General features: G+C 40.5%; 2 protein-coding genes across 2 annotated transcripts in view; one reads left to right on the top strand and one right to left on the bottom strand.

Annotated features, from left to right (window-relative positions):
• The first annotated feature begins 6,414 nt into the window (after nucleotides 1-6,414).
• On the top strand, nucleotides 6,415-15,855 carry LOC147824420 (uncharacterized). Its single transcript, XM_087189510.1, has 4 exons — nucleotides 6,415-8,538; nucleotides 10,990-11,121; nucleotides 13,319-13,462; nucleotides 14,884-15,855. Exons 1-4 carry the CDS (start codon nucleotides 8,466-8,468, stop codon nucleotides 15,312-15,314), a joined length of 780 nt encoding a protein of 259 aa, XP_087045636.1. The 5' UTR covers nucleotides 6,415-8,465; the 3' UTR covers nucleotides 15,315-15,855.
• Nucleotides 13,775-22,353, bottom strand: part of LOC101720200 (cell cycle checkpoint protein RAD17) — a 29,943-nt gene continuing 21,364 nt past the window's right edge. Inside the window, 1 exon segment of the mRNA XM_087189519.1 lies at nucleotides 13,775-22,353. Coding sequence (XP_087045645.1) covers nucleotides 22,150-22,353 — 204 coding nt within the window. The 3' untranslated portion in view covers nucleotides 13,775-22,149.

Raw genomic sequence — 22,353 nt, 5'->3', positions numbered from 1 at the left:
CCCCTTCCAAGTATCTGTACTTTCAAGTTCAGTTGCAGTCTTTGATAAATAAAGAACGTAAGATCAGGAATGGAAGAAGAGAGGAAGCTGATACCACTTTAGACATGCTTTCAGGTACTGATGAATTTGCTGATATAAATAAGTAGGTCCACTGTCCTAAGTTGTTTTTCACTCAGATGGCTGATTTGATGTGTCATGCTTGGACATCGGTGCCAGAGGATGGTGCCCCAGTTAAATCTTTTACTCAGATCTTCCAAGGTCTGAAAGATCCCTACATGGAGTTTGTACCCTAATTAAAAGTTACAATTAAGAGGCAGATATCTAATCCTCAGGCAGCCAATATCTTTGTGTTACAACTGGCTTATAATGGTTACAAAGATTGCAGGCAAGCAATTAATACCATAAAGTTTACCAATGATCTTGGAGCCAACATTAGAGCCTGCAGAGATATTAGATCTCCCTCATATAATACAGCTTTGATGACACAAGCAATTAGCCAAAATATAAGGGGAAATCAGGCTGATTCAACTGTGGTAAATCAATACAAACTAAGAAACATTTCAAAAATGTTGCATCAAAAAACGTTAATTTGGAAGCTATTATAAGAGAAGGTCAGCCACCAGAGCTATGCTCATGCTGTCAAAAGGGAATTCACCAGACAAAAGATTGCTATTCCAGGTATCACATAGATGGAACTCCTCTTCAGAAAAATGGGGGGGGGGGGCTTTTCTCTTGGGCCCTGAAAAAATTGAGAAGGGGTCCAGTGACAGCCAATTCACTGCCATTGGATCAGAGGCATCTGATCCAAACCCAAGCAACAGCCAATTTGTTATCACTAAAATGGAGGTACACAATTCAAACTCAAGCCCAAATGAAAGGCTTGATGGCCTGGGTGGTAGGAGGAATATATCCTCCCTTATCCACGGAATAGCAGGGAGCTCAGGGTTAGCTCTTCCAGCTGCACAGAGTTAGCCTGTTAGGGGGTGATAATCCTTTGTCTATTCCAACTGGGATCTATGAGCCATGCTTACAGGGAATTACTGGTTTGATAATTGGCAAAGTAAATTTAATTTTGTTTCTTTGTTTAACTTTTTTTGGTACCAGGGATCAAATGGGTTCTTGTGCTTGTGAGACAGGCAGCAGAACCACTGAGCTAAATCCCCAGCCCCGTAAATTTAACTTTGTAAGGTTTAACTGTTATTCCTACTTTAATTGATGCTGACTGCACTTCTGGATTGTTTGTGTCTGTTTGTTCTATGGGTGTTTGGGTGTTGAACAAGGAGATTATATTGCTCAGTTGTTCCTTTTGCCTAAGGTTGAGGTGGTTAATCATTGTCATAAGGAAAATTCAGAACAAGCACTTCCTCAGGGTGAGTTTTATTTTGCTCAAGAAGTTTTGAGGAATAAGCCTATGTGTAAGATTAAAATTAATGGAAGGTATTTTACAGCACTAATAGATACTGGAGCAGATGTGACTATCATCTGATCACAATTTTGGCCTAAAGACTGGGAAGTTAGATCACCTTCTGCCTTCCTGGTGGGACTAGGCTCACCACAGCAAGTACTACAGAGTACTATGCCATTGACTTTTGAGGGCCCAGATGGACAGGCAGGATATGTGTGCCCCTACAGTGCACCCATTCCTGTAAACTTACGGGGTAGAGAATTACTGAAGGAATGGAAAGTGGTAATAACAACCTTGCCTCCTGCCATGTCTCCAGCCAGGAATATGATGGATAGAATGGGTTATCGGGAAGGAAAAGGATTAGAAGGCAGCTTCAGGGACAAATGCAGCCCCTAGAGCCTCAAGTAAAAAACAATTATTATGGAATTGGGTGTAAGTTAAATTTATGAGGGCTATTGCAGTTTCTCCTTGCAGAACAGTACTGCCTTTACAGTGGAAATCTGATACTCCTATCTGGGTTGATCAGTGGCCCCTAACTAAGGAGAAACAATAGATTTTTAAATCAATTGTTAACTGAACAAGTAAATGAAGGACATCTTGAGCCTTGTCAGTCCCTGCAACACACCAGTTTTTATCATCCCCCCAAAATCAGGAAAATGGAGGTTAATACAAGATTTGCATGCAGTGAATGCTAGCCTCCTTCCAATGGGAATTTTACAGCCAGGGCTCCTAAACCCAAGTGCTATTCCACAAGAATAGCCAATAATTGTTACTGATTTAAAAGACTGTTTTTATTTTAAATATTCCTTTGTTTCCAGGAGATAGGACTTGTTTTGCTTTTTGTGTTACAAGTATCAATTTTCAAGAACCTTATGAAAAGGTTTCAGTGGACACTTTTACCCCAAGAAATGGCAAATAGTCCTACATTTTGTCAGCTGTTTGTGCCTCAGGCTTTGCAGGCCACTAGAAGGAAATTCCCTCAAATATATTGGTTGCATTTCATGGATGATATATTGATAGCATCTGATAAACAAGAGACTCTCTTACAGACTTTTGCCCATGCCAAATGGGATTTACTTAAATGTGGCCTTTCTGTAGCCCCTGAAAAGGTGCAGTTGTCTGCTCCTTATCAATATCTGGGCACTCTGGTAGCTAAAAGAATTATAAAGCCTCAAAAAGTGCAAATTTGAATTGATAAATTTAAAACTTAAGTGATTTTCAAAAATTCTTGGGAGATATTAATTGGCTAAAACCCCTAAATTGGGTATTTCAACCTTTCAGTTACAACATTTATATAACGTATTACAAGGAGATTCAGATTTATATTCACCCCACAACTTAACTGCAGAGGCACAAGAGCTATAGTTAATTGAGAAAAAGCATTCATGATCAACAGGTTTTTAGAATTAACTCTGATTACCCTGTGTACTTGTTTGTACTCCAAACTCCTCATTCTCCCACGGGACTACTTGGACAGTGCTGTGATAAACAAGTTTTTCTTATGGAGTGGTTATTTTTACCTAATCAATTGGTGAGGGCACAATTGTATGTGGAACAAATTGCAAAGGTAGTTTCCACAGGACAAAATAGGGCATGTCAAATATTTGGATTTGAGTCTCAATTTATAATTTTGTCATTAGATTAGACACAAATGCAATCTTTACTACAAACTGCTGTCTACTGGCAGGTTGCATTTGCAGATTTCATTGGCCAAATTGATAATCATTACCCAAATGACCCCTTGCTACAATTTTTTATGCAACATGAATTTATTCTCCCTGTAACCCGAATTTCAACCCCTTAAGGAAGCAGTGACATTTTTCACAAATGGCTGCTCTAAAGGGAAAGCGGTAGTATGGAGTAAAAACTTTCAACAAGTCATTTTAACTTCTGGCCTTTCAGCTCAGAGATCTGAATTAACAGTCATTCTTTATGTAATAGAGAATTTTCCATCACAGACCTTAAATATTGTAAGTGACTCTTCCTATGCAGTTTACTTAATTCAGTGCTTAGAAAATGCCATAGCTTGTTCCTCGTTGGAACCAAAATTACTAAATTTATTTCTAAGCTTACAAAAAGCTATCCATAAACAGACAGCACCCTTTTTTATTAAACATATTTGATCACATTCCAGTTTACCTGGACCTTTATTATATGGTCATTATCAGGCTGATATGTTAATTGGATGCATTTCAGCTTTTGAACAAGCTAAAACATCACGTGATTACTTTCATCAAAATTCTAAAGCTCTGAAAAGACAGTTTCAGACTTACTCATGCTCAGGCTGGACATATAGTCACAGCCTGCCCTTCATGTCAAAAAAATTCCATGAACCATGCCTCTAGAAGGGATTAACCCTCATGGCTCAAGTAGCAATATGATTTGGCAAATGGACATAACTCATGTCCCCTGATTTGGAAGAACAAAATTTGTTCATGTTTCTATTGATAGCTACTCTCAAATGATTCTTGCTATTTGCCATGCTAGAAAAGGGTCATTATGCCCAACAGCACTGTTTGTCTGCTTTTGCAGCCATGGGGGTCCCAAAAAGCATAAAAACAGATAATGGACCTTCATATGTTAGTAAAGTTACTGAACAATTTTTTCATACCTGGCATATAAAACATATTACAGGTATACCTTATAACCTGCAAGGACATGCAATAGTAGAGAGAACACATCAAAGTTTAAAAAATCAGTTACTTAAACAAAAGGGGGAATTCAAGTACCCCCACCCCAGCAAGGTTAGATCTGGCAACTTTTGTTTTAAATTTTTTGAATCCTGTTGCTTGCTCTACTTTGCCACCAGCCATGCTTTATTGGCATCAGAATGTGTCTACCACTGAGGTTAGGCCACAGGTACTCTGGAGAGATATATGGACCAGTGCTTGGAATGGTCCTTCCACCTTAGTAAAATTGGGCTGAGATTTTTGTTGTGTCTTGACAGATGATGGAGAAATGCTGTGGCTGCCAACCTGGAGCATGCATCCATGGATCGAGATGGGTCCCCAGACAACAGCGCCACATGGCATCCCTGCTGAGAGCCATGCAGAGGCTGAGTATAAGCAACTCCCCTTGTGGCCCAAGGCCCACAGACACATATCAGCAGAGATCTGCTCAGAGGCTCTGCCCACGTCCACTACCAAGACTGAGGAGCCAGCAAGTTCCATGGGTCCCAGACCAGAGCAATCATCCTGCTCAAGTGATAAGATGGATCAGTCTGGAGAGTACTGTGAGTGAGGCCTGTCATCTAGTGGGGCACCAGGGTCTACCAATTAACCCAGAGAATATATTGATCACATTAACGGCAATCATCCTTTCTCCTTCTATAAAGGAATAAGAATCAACCAACATCTGGAAGCACTCCAACTTCAGTTCACTTTGATGCAGCTAATGCAACCTCTGAAGACAGAATGGGGAGATGCCAGAGCCCTCAATATTGATTATGCCCAAAACATGCTGTAAGCAGTGCAGGCTGCAAAGAGTTAAATTTCTCAATTGGCTTACTTTAAGAAGCAAGTCTGGGGGCTAGGGATTTAGCTCAGTGCTTCTGCTGCCTGCCTCTCAAGCACAAGGTGCTGAGTTCCATCCCCAGTACCAAAAACAAACAAACAAATGAAAAAGGAGCAAGTCTGACTGAAGCTACGTGACTCACAGAAGTGTCTCATGAGCATGGCGGTAGCATGCAGATTAATACGACCTCCCCATTAATGGCCACAGCTGAGGCCAGAGCAATGGCCTATGAATCTATGGGGCTAATATGAAATAACATCCATAGCTAAGGTCAGAATAATCACACCCAGATTCCATTCCCACAATTAGTGCCTTCATAGCTCAAAGGAAAATGCTCTAACTACAATATATTTTGTCTATCTTGCTTATAATTTGGAAAAGCTTTGACTTCTCTTTAAAGCCTTGCCTGCATTAGTTTTCATGATAATTTCACATTTTGCACATCCATACATGCACCTTTACCCTGACTGATGGATAATAAAATTAGGTGGAAGAGATGGGCCAGTGCCTTTTGCCAAAGGAGCATTGGCCATCCCAGTTCACACTTTCCCTTTAACTCTGTCTTAAGTTTTTCTTCAACCTTGCATCACACACTGGGCAGATAGGGACTAAAGACTTACTTCAGGAGTCTCTGGCATTAATACACTGTTGAATAATCAATCAAGGAACAAATTTGAAGTTTAAAGTTTCCTAGAATCAAATTATAATGGAACTACAATATACCAAAACCTATGGGGCACAACAAAAACTCTTCTAAGAGCAAAGTTTAAACTGTGAATGTCCACATTAGAAAAATACCAGTGCATAATAAATAACATAAAGATGCATCTGAAAGTCCTAAAAAATGAACAGTAATACAAATCCAAAATTGGAGAAGGAAATACATTATAAAGATCAGAGCAGGAATTAATGAAATTGAGACATACAAAAGGAAAAACAATAAAAAGGACCAATGAATCACAGCTGATTCTTTGAAATGGTAAACACAATTGGTAAATACTTGGCCTAATTTACCAAAAGTGGAAAGAAAATATTTACATCAATGGAATTAAAAATGAAAAAGATAAAATTACCATAGTCATTGCAGAAATCCAGAGGATTATAAGAAACTTTTTGAAATCAAATATTCCAATATATTGGAGAATCTAGAAGAATTGGATAAATTAATGCACACATAAGAATTACAAAAAATTAACCAAGAAGATAGAAAAATCCTGAACAAACAATTAAAAGGTGATAAAATCGAGGCAGTAATAAAATCCGTCCCAATTAACAAAAACCCAGCATTTTATCTTGACTTCCAGGAAGATCTACTGCTAATATTCAAACTCTTCCATGAGATTGAAAGGAAGAGAATATTGCCAATATCATTTCTTAAATCTAACATTTCTATGACACCAAAACAGACAAAATTACAGGCTAATATCATTAATGAATGTAGTTTTGAAAATTATCACAAAGATACTCATAGCTATATATTTTTTTTTTTTTGGTACCAGGGATCGAACTCAGGACCTTGCACTCGGGAGGCAGGCACAGTGCCACTGAGCTAAATCCTCAGCCTCACAAAGATACTTGTAAACAAAATATAACAAATCATTAAAAAGATCACTCAACATATGTAAATCAACAAATGTAAAATACCACGTAAACAGAAGGGCAAAAGTCACATAATCACTTCAATAGGTGCAGAAAAGGCCTCTGACAAAATCCAAACATCCCTTTGTGATTAAAAAAAAAAAACCTTGATGAAAATATGTATACAAAGATCTTTACCTCAAACTGATAGAAGCCATTTATGACAAACCTACTGTCAATATTTTAGCACTTTAGTTTTCAGAGCTCTGAATTTTTCATATTTATTTCTTTACATTGCCTTATCATCCCTGTCTTGGAATTCTTGTTTACTGACTGTAACTGCCAAAGTTTTATTTATCTTTTGTCTTCTTGGTTTTTTGAGACAGGGTCACATTTTGTAGTTCAGGCTGTCAATGTACTGACCATTGTCCAGGCTGGCCTCAAACTCTCAACCATCCTACTGCCTCGGCCTCCTGAGTCTTGGGGTTACAGGCATGAACCACAATGCCCAGGTGTTGTCAAAGTTTTATAGCATTAAATAGTCTTGTGTAATTGTTTTGTCCCTTGGTTAATGTTTAATTTCAAAGTGAAGTTTTTATTTCATTCTTTGTTTAATTCAATATGTTTCATAGTAACTGTGACATTTTTCCTTTTTTATTCATCTTTTGCTTTCTATTCTTATACTACTGTATTTTAGTATAGAATCTCTGATTCTCTCTGACTTTCTCTCGGTAGGCTAGGCCAGAAATGCACCCTTTCTTTCCATCACTCCACAAAATGTCAATCTCCTACTTGCAGAAACATACGGATATGCTACTTTGTATATTAACCAAAGAATGTGTGAAAGTGAAAGATTATCCTGGGCTATCTGGGTGACAGACTGGAGATGTGACAGTATAAGGAGACGTTAGAGTGATACTCCTTGAAGAAAGGGAAGGATAGATAAGGATTGCATGCAGCTTCTGAAAGCTAGAAACCTCTGCCCCTGGAAAATGATAAACACAGAGAGAACTGATAGGATAAAGGAGGCTGAAGGAGGATAAGCCACTGCCTGGGTCTCATGGTAATTACTAGAGAGGAAACAGTCTGACCTTAAAAGATTCGGTATGTTCTACACACAATGGGACATAAAATAAACCTTTCTCAGAGTTCAAACTCTACAGGACACAGATGTTCCAAAAGACAGACTGGGGACTGGCACAGAATCATGGAAAATGAGACTGTCAGCCACAAGAACAGAATTCCTGATGAAGACCAGGTTTGGTGTAGTCAAAACTGAGTCTCTCCCAGCTATCAGGGAAGTGATGAAGAAGAGTGGCAAAGGAGACAGGTTGGATTGGGAAGACACCTGAGAATGTACACAGTAGCAGGAGAAATTTAGTAAGTGCTGGAACTGTTTGGATTTATGAGGTACTCTCAAATATGCACCTCTATTATGATATGTATCTGACGTGTATTTCCAAATAACTTCAATAGTAATACTATGATGTAATATTTACTAATTTCCACGACAGAAGCATGGTTCTAAGCCTAATCCTCTCTGGTCCTGCCATATCCTTGGGGTTGGGAAGATTCAGAAGTACAGTATCCCTAAACACATCAAAGGATTTCCTTTGTTTAATCAATATCATCTATTACACTTTGGGTATGAAAGTTCAAGCCAGTGACAGATGAACGCAGGCAATAGATTAAGCAATCCTGCAGTGCTGTGAATACCGGTAGGGTCCTGGAACACCATGGATGTCATCAATAGGTCATAGATCCCTGCGGAGGCCTTAGTGATAACTGGTATCATACCAACCAGGGTATCATACTGAGTGTTACGAAGGACAGTGATCTGGTGAACAGATAGTGTCTTATTTGCTTTTGGGGGGGGTATATACATTTAATTTCTTATCTTTACTAATAATTCTCTGAGAACAGTCTCAGACTCTTACTTGATATCAGCAATTCTGCAAAGAGTTGAACCATGAAACATAAAGAGAAGAAAAAACACCAGAAGAAGAAACTCTTAAAACGACCCGTGAAAAGGGGTACAAGAGGTATGTATTAGCATGTTCTCGAGGAATAGGGAACCAGGAATTGCTTTCTAAAAGCAGGGAAAAGAGTGGACTTCTAGTTTGTGGTGGAGGAGCAGAGGAGAGAAAGATGAAGAAAAGAAGTGACCGAAACAGGGAAGGAGAGAGATATGTATGCCTTCACAAAGGCTCACATAGTCTGAGAGTAAAGTGAAGGTTCAGATGATCCAGGTCTTGTCACTGTGCCTTAGGCTTGGGGCTGCCAATTCAATCACTCTGGGTCACTCTCATCCTTCATCCAGACTATTTTTTTTCTTTAAAAAATGTGTTTTCTGCCATTTGACTTCTTCCTAAGGGCACTGGGAAAGTAAATGAAATTTAAGTTTTCACCGTACTTTTTCCCTTTTGATGAAGAAACTGGTTCATAGAACTGAAGAAAACATTTTTTAAAATAAGTTGAAATGGTGTACAAAAATGACTATAAAGTCACAAATTATTATTTACTCAGGAGTAAAAAGCTAGTTTTGTTTCAGACTATGAAGATATGTCTCCAGAACTTTAAAATTAATTTTACTGGTACAGTGTAGGTATACATAATGAGCATATTCATCATAGGAAATTTGTACCTGTACATAATATATCTTGATTTTTTTTCCCATTCCCCTCCCCTGCCTTCAACCCTTCTTCCCCTCCTTACTTACAAAGCTTTATTACCATTTTATCTTTTTTTCTCATATTTTTTCTTTTCCCTTTCTTCCTTTCCTCCTTCCACCTCACTAGTTCCTCTTTTGTACAATTTCTTCCTATTTCACAATAATACATTTTGGTCCTTATTTACACTTTCAGTTTCTCACACTAGAGAGACAATGTGATATTTATATCTTTGTGTCCATTTCACTTAAGAGTATGCTCTCAAGGTGCATCCATTTACCTAGAAATGTTTTGAGTTTAACCTGCTTTATGGCTGAGTAGTATCCCATTATATAAAAACACCACATCTTTTTATTCATTCATCAGTTGATGGGCATTTTGGTTGTTTCCAAAATTTAGGTGTTACAAACTATAGCGCTACAAACATAGGTGCGCATATATATGGCTGTGGTATGATGCTTTTAGTTCTTTTGCAAAGATACCCAGAAAGGGTATCAAATGAGGTCAAATGAGACCTCTAATCCTAGTTTTGTTTTGTTTTGTTTTTCTAATCCTAGTTTTTTGAGGAATCTCCACACTGATTTCCACAGTGGTTGCCAGTCTACATGCTCACTAACAGAGGAAAAGGGTTCCTTTTTCCCCACAGCCCTACCAACATTTGTTGTTGGTTCATTCCTTAATAATAGCCATTCTTTCCAGGACTTCTTTGTGAAATGTAAGAAATACACATGCACACAAACATGCGTGTACCATTTAACCATGAATTATGAAATAAGAGATAGTACTTGGCTATTTATGGAAAAATTAGAAACTAACAGTTGTGTTACCTTGGAGATTGACAGTAAACAAATAGCTATTATGAGGGAGGACCCTCATTCAGTGGTGGGAGGGGACAGATTGGAGCCACACCCAACATTCCAAAGAGTGGCTCACATTTTTGAGAACAGTCTGATAGATACTTCAATAGATTTTCAGATTTCTTTATTTTCTGTTGGTCCTTTGTACAAAGGGGCCGGAAGAGTGTTCTTGTCTTTATTTCACTTTCAGTTACATCAGTATATATTCAAACATGTCACGTGTAAGCCATGAAATATGCAAAGCACATACCCATACTTACTCACACACACAAAATACAAAAAAAAATAAACCAAGGCATGATAAATACTATCATCTAACATAATTGTCCACTTACTGTATACCAAGTCTGATTATTTGCCTCTCAAAAACACCTTACAACCTGACTTCAACTAGAAGATTCCAAGCTCTAATAACTACTACACATAGAATCAACTGCTAGCATGTTGATGAGCAGGTCAACAGGACAACTGCCCTCAATGAACTAATTCATGGGATGAGAAAAATACTGTCATCATTAACACATCTTTCACAGAGACCCAGGGCTATCAACATCCTAGTCGACTGGAAAAGCAGAGTACATGGAGAGAGACAGAGGCGTCTATGGCCACAGAAGTGGCATTTGTCACTTTTCATTTTCTTTGGTAGGAAATACAATCACAAGATCAAAGCTAACTACAAGGTAGCTCAATAACTAGAATACAGTGGTCTGTCCAACTTGAAAGGTGGAAGCAAGCAGTTTCTGCACCAATGAAACTTTGTGCAAATGTAATGATCTGTAGCAAGTACCGACAAAATAAATACTGCTCTACATTTAAAATTTTACTAATAGGAGCCGTATTGTTTACCCATGAGGATGGAGGTAAAGTGTATTCAGTGAACATGTAAATAGTAGACTCATGATATGTTTTACAATAGATACACATAAACACCAAACTAGAACTGTATCTTTTTTATTTCATTTCTCAGGAAAGTTGGATTTACAAGATGTTCTGCAGGGTAGAGCCAAGGTACTGGCCCATACTCAAGGCCACAAAGTGGCGGATAGTTCTTCCTCAACCTCAGGGGACTTCTCCTATGAAGACAAATTCTTGGATGCAGGTATGGAAGGGGAGTACAGAAGGGCAGCTAGGGTCTAGGAATATCTCAGAATTGAGCTGAATAGTTCTGAACATTAGTTGATACAAGGGTACTCAGCCAGAAAGAAACTGGAAATAATCAGCAGTGGAAGCAATAGATGTCAAAGGGAAAACACATGAGAGGACTTCAGGAAGCCCAGGATCATTGGAGGACTGGGCTCTGCTCAGGAAATAGTAGGAGAGTGCCCGGGAGGATAAGAGCACGATCAGAGTCACATAGGAACACTATGTCAGTAGGAACTAGGGAAAAGCATGGTAGACTGTCAGGAAAGAAGAAGCCCAGAATAATAGGATCCTCAAAAGATCTTACTTAAAACACATTAAAAAGATAGCCAGTCCAAGAACACAGCACATCCACTTAGCATCCTAGCCAATATTCACACGTGTTCCTACACAAACCCATCTGCATTGCTACTTATTTTTCTCATTTTCTTATAATCTTTCACATGCACATGAATTCAATACTTTCACTTTTTGACCCTACCATGCAAATAGTAATAATTACTCTGACTTCTAGATGACCTTAGAATCCAGGAGCCAGTCAGGAGATAAATTTGTGTAAACAGAAGTGCGAAATATATACTTTTTGTCTGGATCATTTTTGCTCATCCTTGTATGTATGAATGTTATCCATGTGGCATATGATTACAGTGTATACTGTCATTACTCCCTATATTCCATTACATGGAGAAAAAATTTATTCATTGATTATACTTTGCTGGGCATTATGAACAGGAACAGGGACACAAGAAGATCGTGAATATTTAATTTCTTCAAACACAAAAATTTACCAAATCTTTTGTTGGAGATTAAGAATCTCTAGGAAGTAAGATGTAGACAAAGTATGAAATATGTAGAAGGCGGCAAGCAATATGAAACAGTACCAAGTTCGAGGGGCATAAGGCACCTTGAGGGCAGGATCCCTGTAGAAACACAGAGGACTGAAGTGCAGCAGTTCCTGCCCAAGTAAGACATCACTGTTCAAGACGCACTAAGTATTCCTGGGAGAGGACGCTGGACAAGATGGCTTTGGAGAATAGCAGAGGGTGAGCAGAATGGAATCAGCTATTTCAGGTATAATCTCTTGATTACTCTGCTCCCATTTGACAGACAAGTTCATTCTCAAAGGTCTGAGGTGGAACAGAGGTGGAGCAGACCCTGAATAAATGACCATTTTTCTCCAAAACTGCCCAGGTTCTGTTTCCAAAACTCACCACGTTCATTTTTCTATCTCCCAAAAGTTTATTTGAAAAATGAAGGGTGAAGGGGTAAGGGAAAAACGAGCTCTGTAGAGCAAACTTGAGCCAAAAAAAGAAAAGATAAAAAGAGCAAAAATTAAAAATACACCCTGGGTTTGGGAAACCCAGGGTGGGCTACTGTGAAGAGTAAAGATAGCAAGCTCCTCCCGGTTTCTGGTCTTCCTCATGATGTCCATATCTTGTGGAGCTCATAGGAAGTTCTACATATGGGGTCCAGAGAATCATCTGGCACTGCCCTGGAGTCTTGTAATTTACAGGTCCCTCCCGCTTCTCTAGTCAGTTTGCCACGTTCTACCACCTATATCAGAAGGTTAAAGATCCAATAGAAATGTGGAACCACATTTCTGAAAGATGAATTGGGATCAAGTCTATAAAGTCTTCATTTGAATGCTTACCTGTGCCATGCCCAGTTCCGAGAGAACCATCTAACAATTTGTATCTTTGCATGCAGGTCCATCTTTTATTCATATTCACATCAACCCTTCCATGTATATGACTCTACATTCACCAAAATAAATGAGTCAACATTCACAATTCCTCATGAAACTTGTACTCCACAGCCTTCACTGGCACAATTTATTACCAGGAAATTGAGCCAATAAAAATCGCAACAGTAATAATAATATCTAACCACTAGTGAACGTATATCATATTTTAAACATATTTGAGTTCCCAATATGCTGTATACATCTCTAAAAATATATAGAAGATACCCAATCCCAGTGATACCCACCACATACATCATTTTTATAAGTTCTCTTTAATTTTGTGTGAGGAATTACCATGGGTGCTAACGATGGCAGAAACAAACTATCTACTCAATGTATGTTTCAAAATCACACAGACCCAGACTATGCTATGTATCGATATTTTTGTTGCTGCTGTTTGCTTCCACTTCAGAATTGCACGACTCTCCAGAGGATACCGCTGAGACTCACGAGATGGTCCCAAGTTCAAATTTGGATGCAGGAGAGAATTGCTCAGTCTCAGAACATTCGCTGTGCAGCTCTTCTTCAAGCGAGTGCATTCCTATGGACGAGGATGGTAAGGCAGATGCAAAGGTGACCTGAGCTTGGACAAGAGGTGCAGCTGAGCAGCCTCCCAACCCCATTCACTTCCTTTACATACACGAAAGGTCTTCAGGGAAGAGGGATGAACACTGACTCCTCTGGGGAGGGGCAGATAGGAAATCTGCCTTCTAGAGGAGGACAGAGTTGCTCAGCACACATTTTCATGTGAACACTGGGGCCACTGTGGGTGAGGCAGTGGCCTATGTGATGTGCAGGAGGTGGGATGATCAGAGTCTTCCCCCTCAGATCAGTGTATAAACTCAGCTCACACTCACATGTCACACTCCTTTCTACTAAGTACAGACCATTTCACCTTTTTATCTTTCTCATAACTATCTCCTCTCCCTATTTTCCCAGTATCAGCGTTACATAGGTACAGCCTTATGCCCACATTCCAGAAGTCATTCTCAGACTCACCCACCATTTTACACCTTAATCCTGTAAATAACTTCATATCACCTCACACAGATAATCTATTACCTCACATGGATAACCTGTTTTAATTTCATAATGCTACTAGTAGACAAAATACTAGAAAACTCTTGTGCCCTTCTAATACGCATATGTTCTCACACAAAAGTCACTTCTTCACCACGCCTTCAGCCCTTCACAGAGCTGCATGTGCTGAGGTCATAAACACTTCCTCCAACATGTAAGGCTACTGTCACACCATCTACCAATATTCACAATGAAATCACATGTGCTATCTCACACAGTATCAGACACACACACACACACATCACTATCTGCTTTTGCCAGTACCAGACAGTCAGCAAAGGTATACCAGAATATATGTATGTATACATACATATACAGATTCTGCCCCCAAAATGTATACACACTTCAGGAAAAGAAAAATTTGTATAAGTAAATACTGCATTTATTGAGATATAATGAGATTAATGCAAGTTATCTTTGGCCACTACAATTACAAGAGGTGCTCAAAGTTGAGCCCATTAGCGGTGAACTGCTGCTTGGGTGACCTTGGTCATTGAGATTGCTACATATTTGTTTTCAATTTCTTCCCTAAGAGCTGACAATGTAGTGGATTTCCTGCAATCTACAACATCCTCTATGGTGCCCCATATTTGGGTACTTGAAAAACATACTATTTTTCTTTTCCTGAAGTGTGTATACTTTTTTGGCAGACTCTGTATATGTATGTATACACACATACCTGCACATGTCTATATACGTGTGTATGTACATATATAATTTATAGTAGTTGCCTTACACAACTCATTTTCCACACAGGATTACAAAGCATGTACATTACATGACACAAACCACACACAAACTATGACCCCACCCCAGGACATTTTCATGGCCATCTTATCTCATTATTTTTGAAGCTTTCTTTTCCAAATACCAACATACTACCTCAATATGTTCCAGGTCCTGGATCCCGCAAGAGGCTTTTAAATCAAGATTTGATGGAGAAGGAGAATTTCTCCTCCATGGCACATTCTCATTTACCTCCCTCCTTGGCCAATAACCCCTTACAGTCTGCAACATCTACTAAAAAGAAAAAAGTCCTGAATGTTTACTATAAGCCTGTCCCAATGAAAAGGGGTACGGCTTCCTTGGGGGATACAGAAGATGACTTGGAGCCCCCTGCAAAGATGACAAGAATAGCAAAAATTACCTTTCCTGAGAAGATCCCTTCAAAAGCCAGCCTCTCTTCTGTGTGCCTAAGAGATGTCCTAACTGACAGTGAAAATGGCCTGCACACGGAAGGCCAAGAGGAAAGGGAAGAGGCTGAGAAGCCACCTGAGAATCTGGCCCAGGATTCAGTGCTGGAGGACCTGTACAGTGGCTTTAGGTGAATGGGCTGCTACCAGGTCTTCCCCAATATGCGGATGCTTAAGAAACACCTGGAGGATGGGGTTGAGGGTGGTGCTTCATGCCTTAGTCTTGCATTTGCCAAACTAAGGAACAAAACGAAGCAAAGCAAGAGAATCACAGGGGGGGAGAATGGGAATATGACAACATCTGGAGGTGATATGGAGACACTTTTGACGTTCTTGTTACTTTTGGCTTTTTGTTTTTTGTTTTACTATTATAATAAATAGAAATTAAATCATATGTTTCCGGAAGTAATAAATTAGAGACAATAACACAAGAGGACACCAGAAAACTTTTCCATCCACAAAATAGCAGAAAAAATAAGCATCTTCACAACCTGAGCCTTTGGTTAGTTTTTTTCTTTCCATCTCTCTTCTCTCACCCACATCAGCCTGCTGTTTCCAGAAAGGGTCTCAAGGTTTGTATTTGCCTTTGGTTTATTATTTATTTTTATTAGTACATGTTGGTAGTGCATAAAGTTTACATACCTGGGGAGCAATTGGTACAGGTACATAACACATCTTACACTTCCTTTTTATCATCCCCTTTCCCTCTCCTCCCACCCCCCACCCTTCTCCACCTTTTGATCTCTTCCCTGTTTAGAAAGATTTATCCCTCCTTCTTCCTATCATCTATCTTTATTTTGCTCTTTATTTATACTTTGGGTTTCTCATACAAAAAAAATCCATGTGATATTTAAGCTTATGTGTCTGATTTATTTCACTGAACATTATGGTCTCAAGATGCTTTAATTTTTTTTTACAAATGACTCAAGTTTATCATTCCTTATGGTAGACTAGTACTCAATCATGTTTAAAAACCACATTTAATTTACCTATTCTTCTGTTGATGGACATATGGGCTGCTTCCAATGTTTAGCTATTATGAATTGTGTTGCTATATACATGGGTCTGCATGGATCACTGTAATGTCTTTAACTCTTTTGCGAAGATATTTGGAAGGGGAATAGCTGGATCAAGTAGAATTTCTAGTTTCAGTTTTGTGAGGAATCTCCATACTAGTTTTCAGCCCACTTGTCTCTGCCGGATATAGGCCACAGGCCAGGGGTTCGTGTGGGCTGTTAGATTGAATGTCCTTTGTCATAAGATCTGGTGGTTCCCTTCTCTCTCTGGTGTCGTGCTGTCCAGTATCAGATTGGTTGGTTGTTCCTTGCCTCCTGATTCCTTCTGACATGCTCCCCCAGGGAGGGGTGCTTCTTGACCAATACAGGTCTGCTTGCTCCCCTGCTGGTGAGAGCCACTCCTCTGGAGCAGGTGTGCTTCCTCATGTAGGGTCAGACACTGCGCCTCTGGCACAGGTCTGCTCTCAGGTGTGGGGGGGGGGTGCTCTTCTGGCACATGTCTCCTTGCTCACCTAAACGTGAGTGCTGCTCCTCTAGGGTGGGTCTGCTACATAGTCAATATTTTAAATTTAAAATTCACAATGTTTTTTGATCACACCATATATAGGGGAAAGGGTATTAAGACAGTTAAATTTGCAAATGACAAGTGACGTTCACCATAAATTGCATCTTCTAACATTTTACCATTATTAATGGTTGAAACTACAGAAGGTATTTGGGATTCCTCTTTATATCCACATTTACTTATCTTACAAAACACTCAGTTATTAGTCTGTCCTTCTCCATAGATGTATTTGTGTGAGAAGTGCCTATGCTCCTTTGTGTGCACATGCAAACAGGAGTCAAGATATCACTTCTCTTATCCCTGGGAAGAGTTTTTTTCTGTCTCAGCTTCCTAACCTTCCACGAATTCCTTACATCATAAAATCTGATTGCTTCCTTGTCTCATACCACAAGCCCTTTTCAGTGTCCTTGCTTTAACCCCCCACCCTTTCCTTCCAGTCCTACTTAGTATTCTGTGTTCTGAATTTCACCTCTCATTTCTTTCAGCCTGTATACTCTGACCTTGTCCACCCAGGTAGCTCATCTACCATGTATGAGAATCCCTCAACTCATAAGTCCAGCCATGATAGTCTTTCCAAAGGAACAGAACCTGCTTCCTACTACACTGTGAGTGTTCACCTGCACATTGCAAGCACTTCAAGCTCAACGTGTTGGTCCAACATGTTCAAGGCCTGTATCTTCATGTTTTTACAACCCTGCTTCTGGCTCATGGCTCCCAGGAATTTTGATCACACCTCGTAAAGACAGTCTTGAGAGAGGAGTTACAGAACTCCTTCAGAAAGTGACAAGAATGATGGGATAAGTGTGTTCTAAGTGAGAATATTTTGAGGGAGAATAATGGTAATGTGTCTTTTACTGTAATAAATGTTTAAAATTTAAACATTCACTGTATTTTCAGTCACCCCTTGCACATGAACTTTTTCGTTGTTTTGTTTTTGAAGTGCTGAGACTCAAACCCAAGCCTCCCACATACTAGGCAAGTGCTCTACCACTGAGCTACATCCCCAGAGCCAAACATTTTAAGTAAAAATGTTTAAATAACTTGAATTTTGGGGTAAAATAGTATTCTATCATAATTTGCTTGTTTCTATTGTTGGCCATTCAAGTAATTTTTATTTGTTATAACCAAAGTTCTGTGGTTCAATATTAGAGTAGTAAAAAAGTAATGATTTTTATCATCATGAAATTCTTTTATCTTTAAAAACTACAGTGATAAGTCATGGGGGTGTACCTCAGCAGTAGGGCGCTTGCCCAGTGTGTGAGGGCTGGGTCCTATCCCCAGTACCGCAAAAAAAAAAACAAAAAAAATGGGTGAAGAGTTATATTTTCTACTGGGAATGTGGACTGGTGGTTGGAAAGAAGTAAAAGTGAAGCCCAAACTGGAATCTACTGAAAAAGAAGCATACAAGAAAAATTTCATGACTGGTGATAAAGTATAATGCAATAAATTTGAAAGAAAAAGTGGCATTATTTAGTGAAGTTAAATATTTGCACACCTTATATACTAGGGAATCCTAAAATTACTGAAAAGAATGTTGAATATAGGGTTTACGAACTTTGTTTTATAATTCTGGGGAATATGGCTGTGTTTGTGTTCATGTGGAGAAGACTGCTTTGGTACTGTTTGCCACGTGATGTGGAGTTTGCTAAGGGAAGCAAAATTTTGCCCAACGCTTTTGTTTGCCAACCGAACCGTTTGCAAGCAAAAGCGGTCCTGAACCGAGGTATTACTGTATAGTAAAAAGAATAACAAACATGCGTCAGGAGTCACACAATACTAGTTCAAAGATGAGAAAGAAACAGACCTCATCGTCTCAGAGCTCCGCCACCTCCCAGCCTGGTAGCTCAGGTGAACCCGTGCTGTGCCCTGCACCACCCTAGCTGAGGCGCCACCAAACCAGTACCACAAGGTCACCGAGCTGGGAGAAGAAAACCCCTACGCCCAAGCGCTCAGCTGGGCAGTGACTTTGTACCCCGCTGCTCAAGCTCTGGTTGCTAGGAAGGGGAAAAGAACTGTACTACTTACTTACTTCTCTCCGCTGAAGCCCAGTAGGCAGCGGGTCAAATAAGCCACCCCGAAATCAGCTCTGGCTTCTGTGCCTCAGCCACGCGCTGGTGTAACTCCCCGGTGGCCCCGCGGCCCGGCCCCTCAGCCACGCGGGACTGCAACTCCCGTTGGCACCACAGATGCGCCTCTGACCAGGGCAGGGGCGTCAGCGTCCCCCGCTGACTGACGGAGGGGGAGCTCCCTCCAGCTGTCCAGCGCTGGGGGCCGCACCCTCTTCCCGCGTCTTCTGTTGCTTCCTCCGCAGGAGCGGCGGGACTTGTCGGTCTCACATTCGGGTCTCTGTAGGTGATAGCAGGGAGAGCTCTGCGGGGCGGGGCGGGGCGGCTTCAAGGGGGAAAGGGGACGGGGCGGAAGGCTCAGTGGTCTTGTTCTCAGCACCTGGTTACCGCTGTCTGCTGCGCCCGGTCTGAGAGAGTCCACGGGTCCGCAGAAAGGAGAGAGGGAGTCCGCCTGACTAAGCGTCAGGTAAGAATCCCGATTGCAGGAAACTTCGGGACCGTTGTCCTTTCTCTTTACGCTGGACGAGTTCGCTGATGCGTGGGATGGTTTGACGGACCTAGTGTGGGCTTCTAAGGAAGGACGTTTGCATCAGAACCAGCAAGCCGGCAGCGCAAAGGATGTTGATCCTGCTAGCAACTTGAGAAAGGGCGCGTTTGAAGGATTCCACTGCAGACGGCGCTGTGCCCGAGATTCCACAGGTGACTTTTCCAAAGGGCTTGGAGCCAGCCTAGAGTTCTCAGCCGGTGGCTGCCTCGGAGGCCGGGCTAACACCCTAATGCTTCCCGCAGCAGGATTATTGCTCCCCTTCTCTCTTTTAGACCATAGCAGTTTCCATGAACAGTTTACTAAGCTGATTTTATCAGCACCTCCTTCCAATCAAGTTCTACAGCAGACTTGAATTGCCTGGAGAACTTAATGGATTTCTTTTGGTATCTTTAGGCACCACAAACAATGTGTGATCAAAATAAGTAGTGAATGATTAAATGAAAAAGAAACAATCATTACAGTAAAAGACAGTGCCAGTAATCTCCCTCAAACTGTTCCTCCTTCCCTTTGAATACACTGATCCTAACATTCTCGCCACTTCCTGAGGCAGTTCTGGAAGTCTTTTGTGAGTGTCTTTTCATGGCTCCCTCCATGCCCTGAATCTATTCAGAATGCTTTCTGCAATTTCTGTCAAAAGTATTATGGTGTGCCCCCCCCACACGTCCCTTATTCACTGAATCTGACCCTATGTAAATTCTGACTCTTCTGCAATATCGAAGTGACCATGAAAGGTAAATGTTTTAGATCAATTCAGAACATCGAGGCTATGCAATGGACTATGCAATGAAACACACTGAAGAAAGGGAACTTCCAGAACTGCTTCAGAAAGTGGCAAGAACGATGGGATACCTGTGTTTGAAGTAAGGGGAAATACTCTAAAGGGGATTACTGGCAATATACCTTTTACTATAACAAAATTTTAAAAACTTTAAACATACTTTTAAATCACATCTAGAATACTGAATATAGGCTGCTGAGATAACATGAGCCACGTGGTGCACAACAAAAGGGAATCAGTTTGAACTTGACATTGGTAGCTTTGTCCATAACCAAGGTCCCAACTGATAGGAGACTGGAATCCCCCCCATGGAGCCAGCCTCCATTCACTTCCCCTCCCCCAGCCCCAGCCTCAGAGTTTTCACTAGAGCACAGCTCCTCCCAGTGGCTAAAGCAACACATCTCCTGTGTGCAGCCCTCTTAGGGACCAGCTCAGAAACCCATAATGTCCCACATAGTGTGGAACCAGAACAGCTGAGAGGGTTTGAAAAGCCAGGGAAGCATGAAGAGGAAGAAAGTGTTTGAAGTAACAGGCGGTATCGGCAATAATTCCAGTCACCCACATACCCAGGACACTGTTTCTATGCCGTAGAGTTTGGGCCTGTCAGGATCCTTACCAATGAGGGAGCAAACGTTAATTATGTAAACCTTGTGGAACTCACAGCCATGCTTCATTTGCTCAACAAATTCTTTGGCCGGGGATTTAGCTCAGTGGTTCTGCCACCTCCCTCCCAAGCGGAAGGTCCTCCACGTGGAGGCTGACTGAGGCTGGGGCTGGGACACCACCACCCTGGCGCCAAACCCCCTGACCTGAGTGCAGGCACCCACGACCCCAGACGCTCCTCCAGAAGCAGGGGATCCTGCGGGGTGTTCCGTGATACCCTGTGGCAATATATTTTTAAACAGGGTCTTGCTAAGTTGCCCAGGTTGGCCTTGAAGTGCAATTTTCCTGCTTTAGTCTCCCACGCAGCTGGGATTAATGGTATGTCCACCTTACCTGGCAAAAAGTTTTCTAAAAAGTAATTACCTGGCTAAGGACTTAGCTCAGTGGTTCTAGCACCTGCCTCACAAGCACAAGGTCCCGAGTTTGATCCCTGGTTCCAAAAAAAACTAAGTAATTACAGAAAAAAAATTAGGTAGGGCTGGGGATGTAGCTCAGCAGCACAGTGCCTGCCTGGCAAGCACAAGGCTGAGTTTGATTCCTGGTACCAAAAAAAAAATAGGTAAATGGCCTGCTGGGCAAGCGCAAGGACCCGAGTTCAATCCCCGGTACCAAAAAAAAAATAGGTAAATGAAACTACTAAGCAATGACACTCTATGATAGCTTTTTTGTAACTTTCCTAATTTTAAATATTAATGTTTCAATACTTTTATTTGTAACACAGATATATTAACATATTAAAACCGTCTAACAGAACTTCCTACAATGATGGAAATGTTTTTATAGCTGGGTTGTTCAATACAGCAGTTACTAGCTAAATACAGCTCTCAGGTCCGGCAAATATGTGACTAATATGACTGAGGAATTGAATTTTTAAATTAATTTAAATTTAAATAGCCACATATAGTTAGTGATCACAGTAGTGTTAAGGTGCTGAGGAAAATGACAGACAGCAGCTGGGATGCCACATGCCTGCAGTCTTCACTGTGTGGAAGCTCAGGAGTAATCCTGAGCAACACAAAGTGAGACTGGGTCTCAAAAACATTGGTGCTGGGGAGTAGACTCAGAGTCTTGTGCATGCTAAGCATGTACTTCACTGCTAAACTATACCTCCAGTCTACACAAATTTTTAAAAAATCTTTTAAACCAGCAGAAAGTACATCAAGATACACAGTTCTTGCCCTTCTACCTAATTTTTAAGTTTTAAATTTTTTGAAGTATATATTAATTTTAAAACTTAAAAAATAACTAGAAAAAGTACTATAATATCACAAGGAAACTCAAGTAACCTACTGAAACTTCACTACAAATGCTGACTTGGAAGTTTTAGCAGAGTAACTAAGCAGAGTCACAAAATAATGTCCAAGAATTAGAGAGAAAACTTTCTTTTCTTAATTCTGAGGAAATATTTAAGTCAAAGGGTCTTACATTCCAGTCACCACTGAGGATGTCTGCAAAACTGAGAAATTCACTGGCTCTTACAAGATCATCTACTTCCACGAAGAAATCTATGTAGTTTTGGTGAAGATATAAATTAAATAA

Source organism: Heterocephalus glaber, unplaced genomic scaffold (assembly GCF_053883595.1).
Source record: "Heterocephalus glaber isolate CG9 unplaced genomic scaffold, H.glaber_assembly_v1.0 deba00001543, whole genome shotgun sequence".
Lineage (NCBI taxonomy): Eukaryota > Metazoa > Chordata > Mammalia > Rodentia > Bathyergidae > Heterocephalus > Heterocephalus glaber.
The sequence above is the reverse complement of the archived record's forward strand: the minus strand, read 5'-3'. Positions and strand labels throughout refer to the sequence as shown.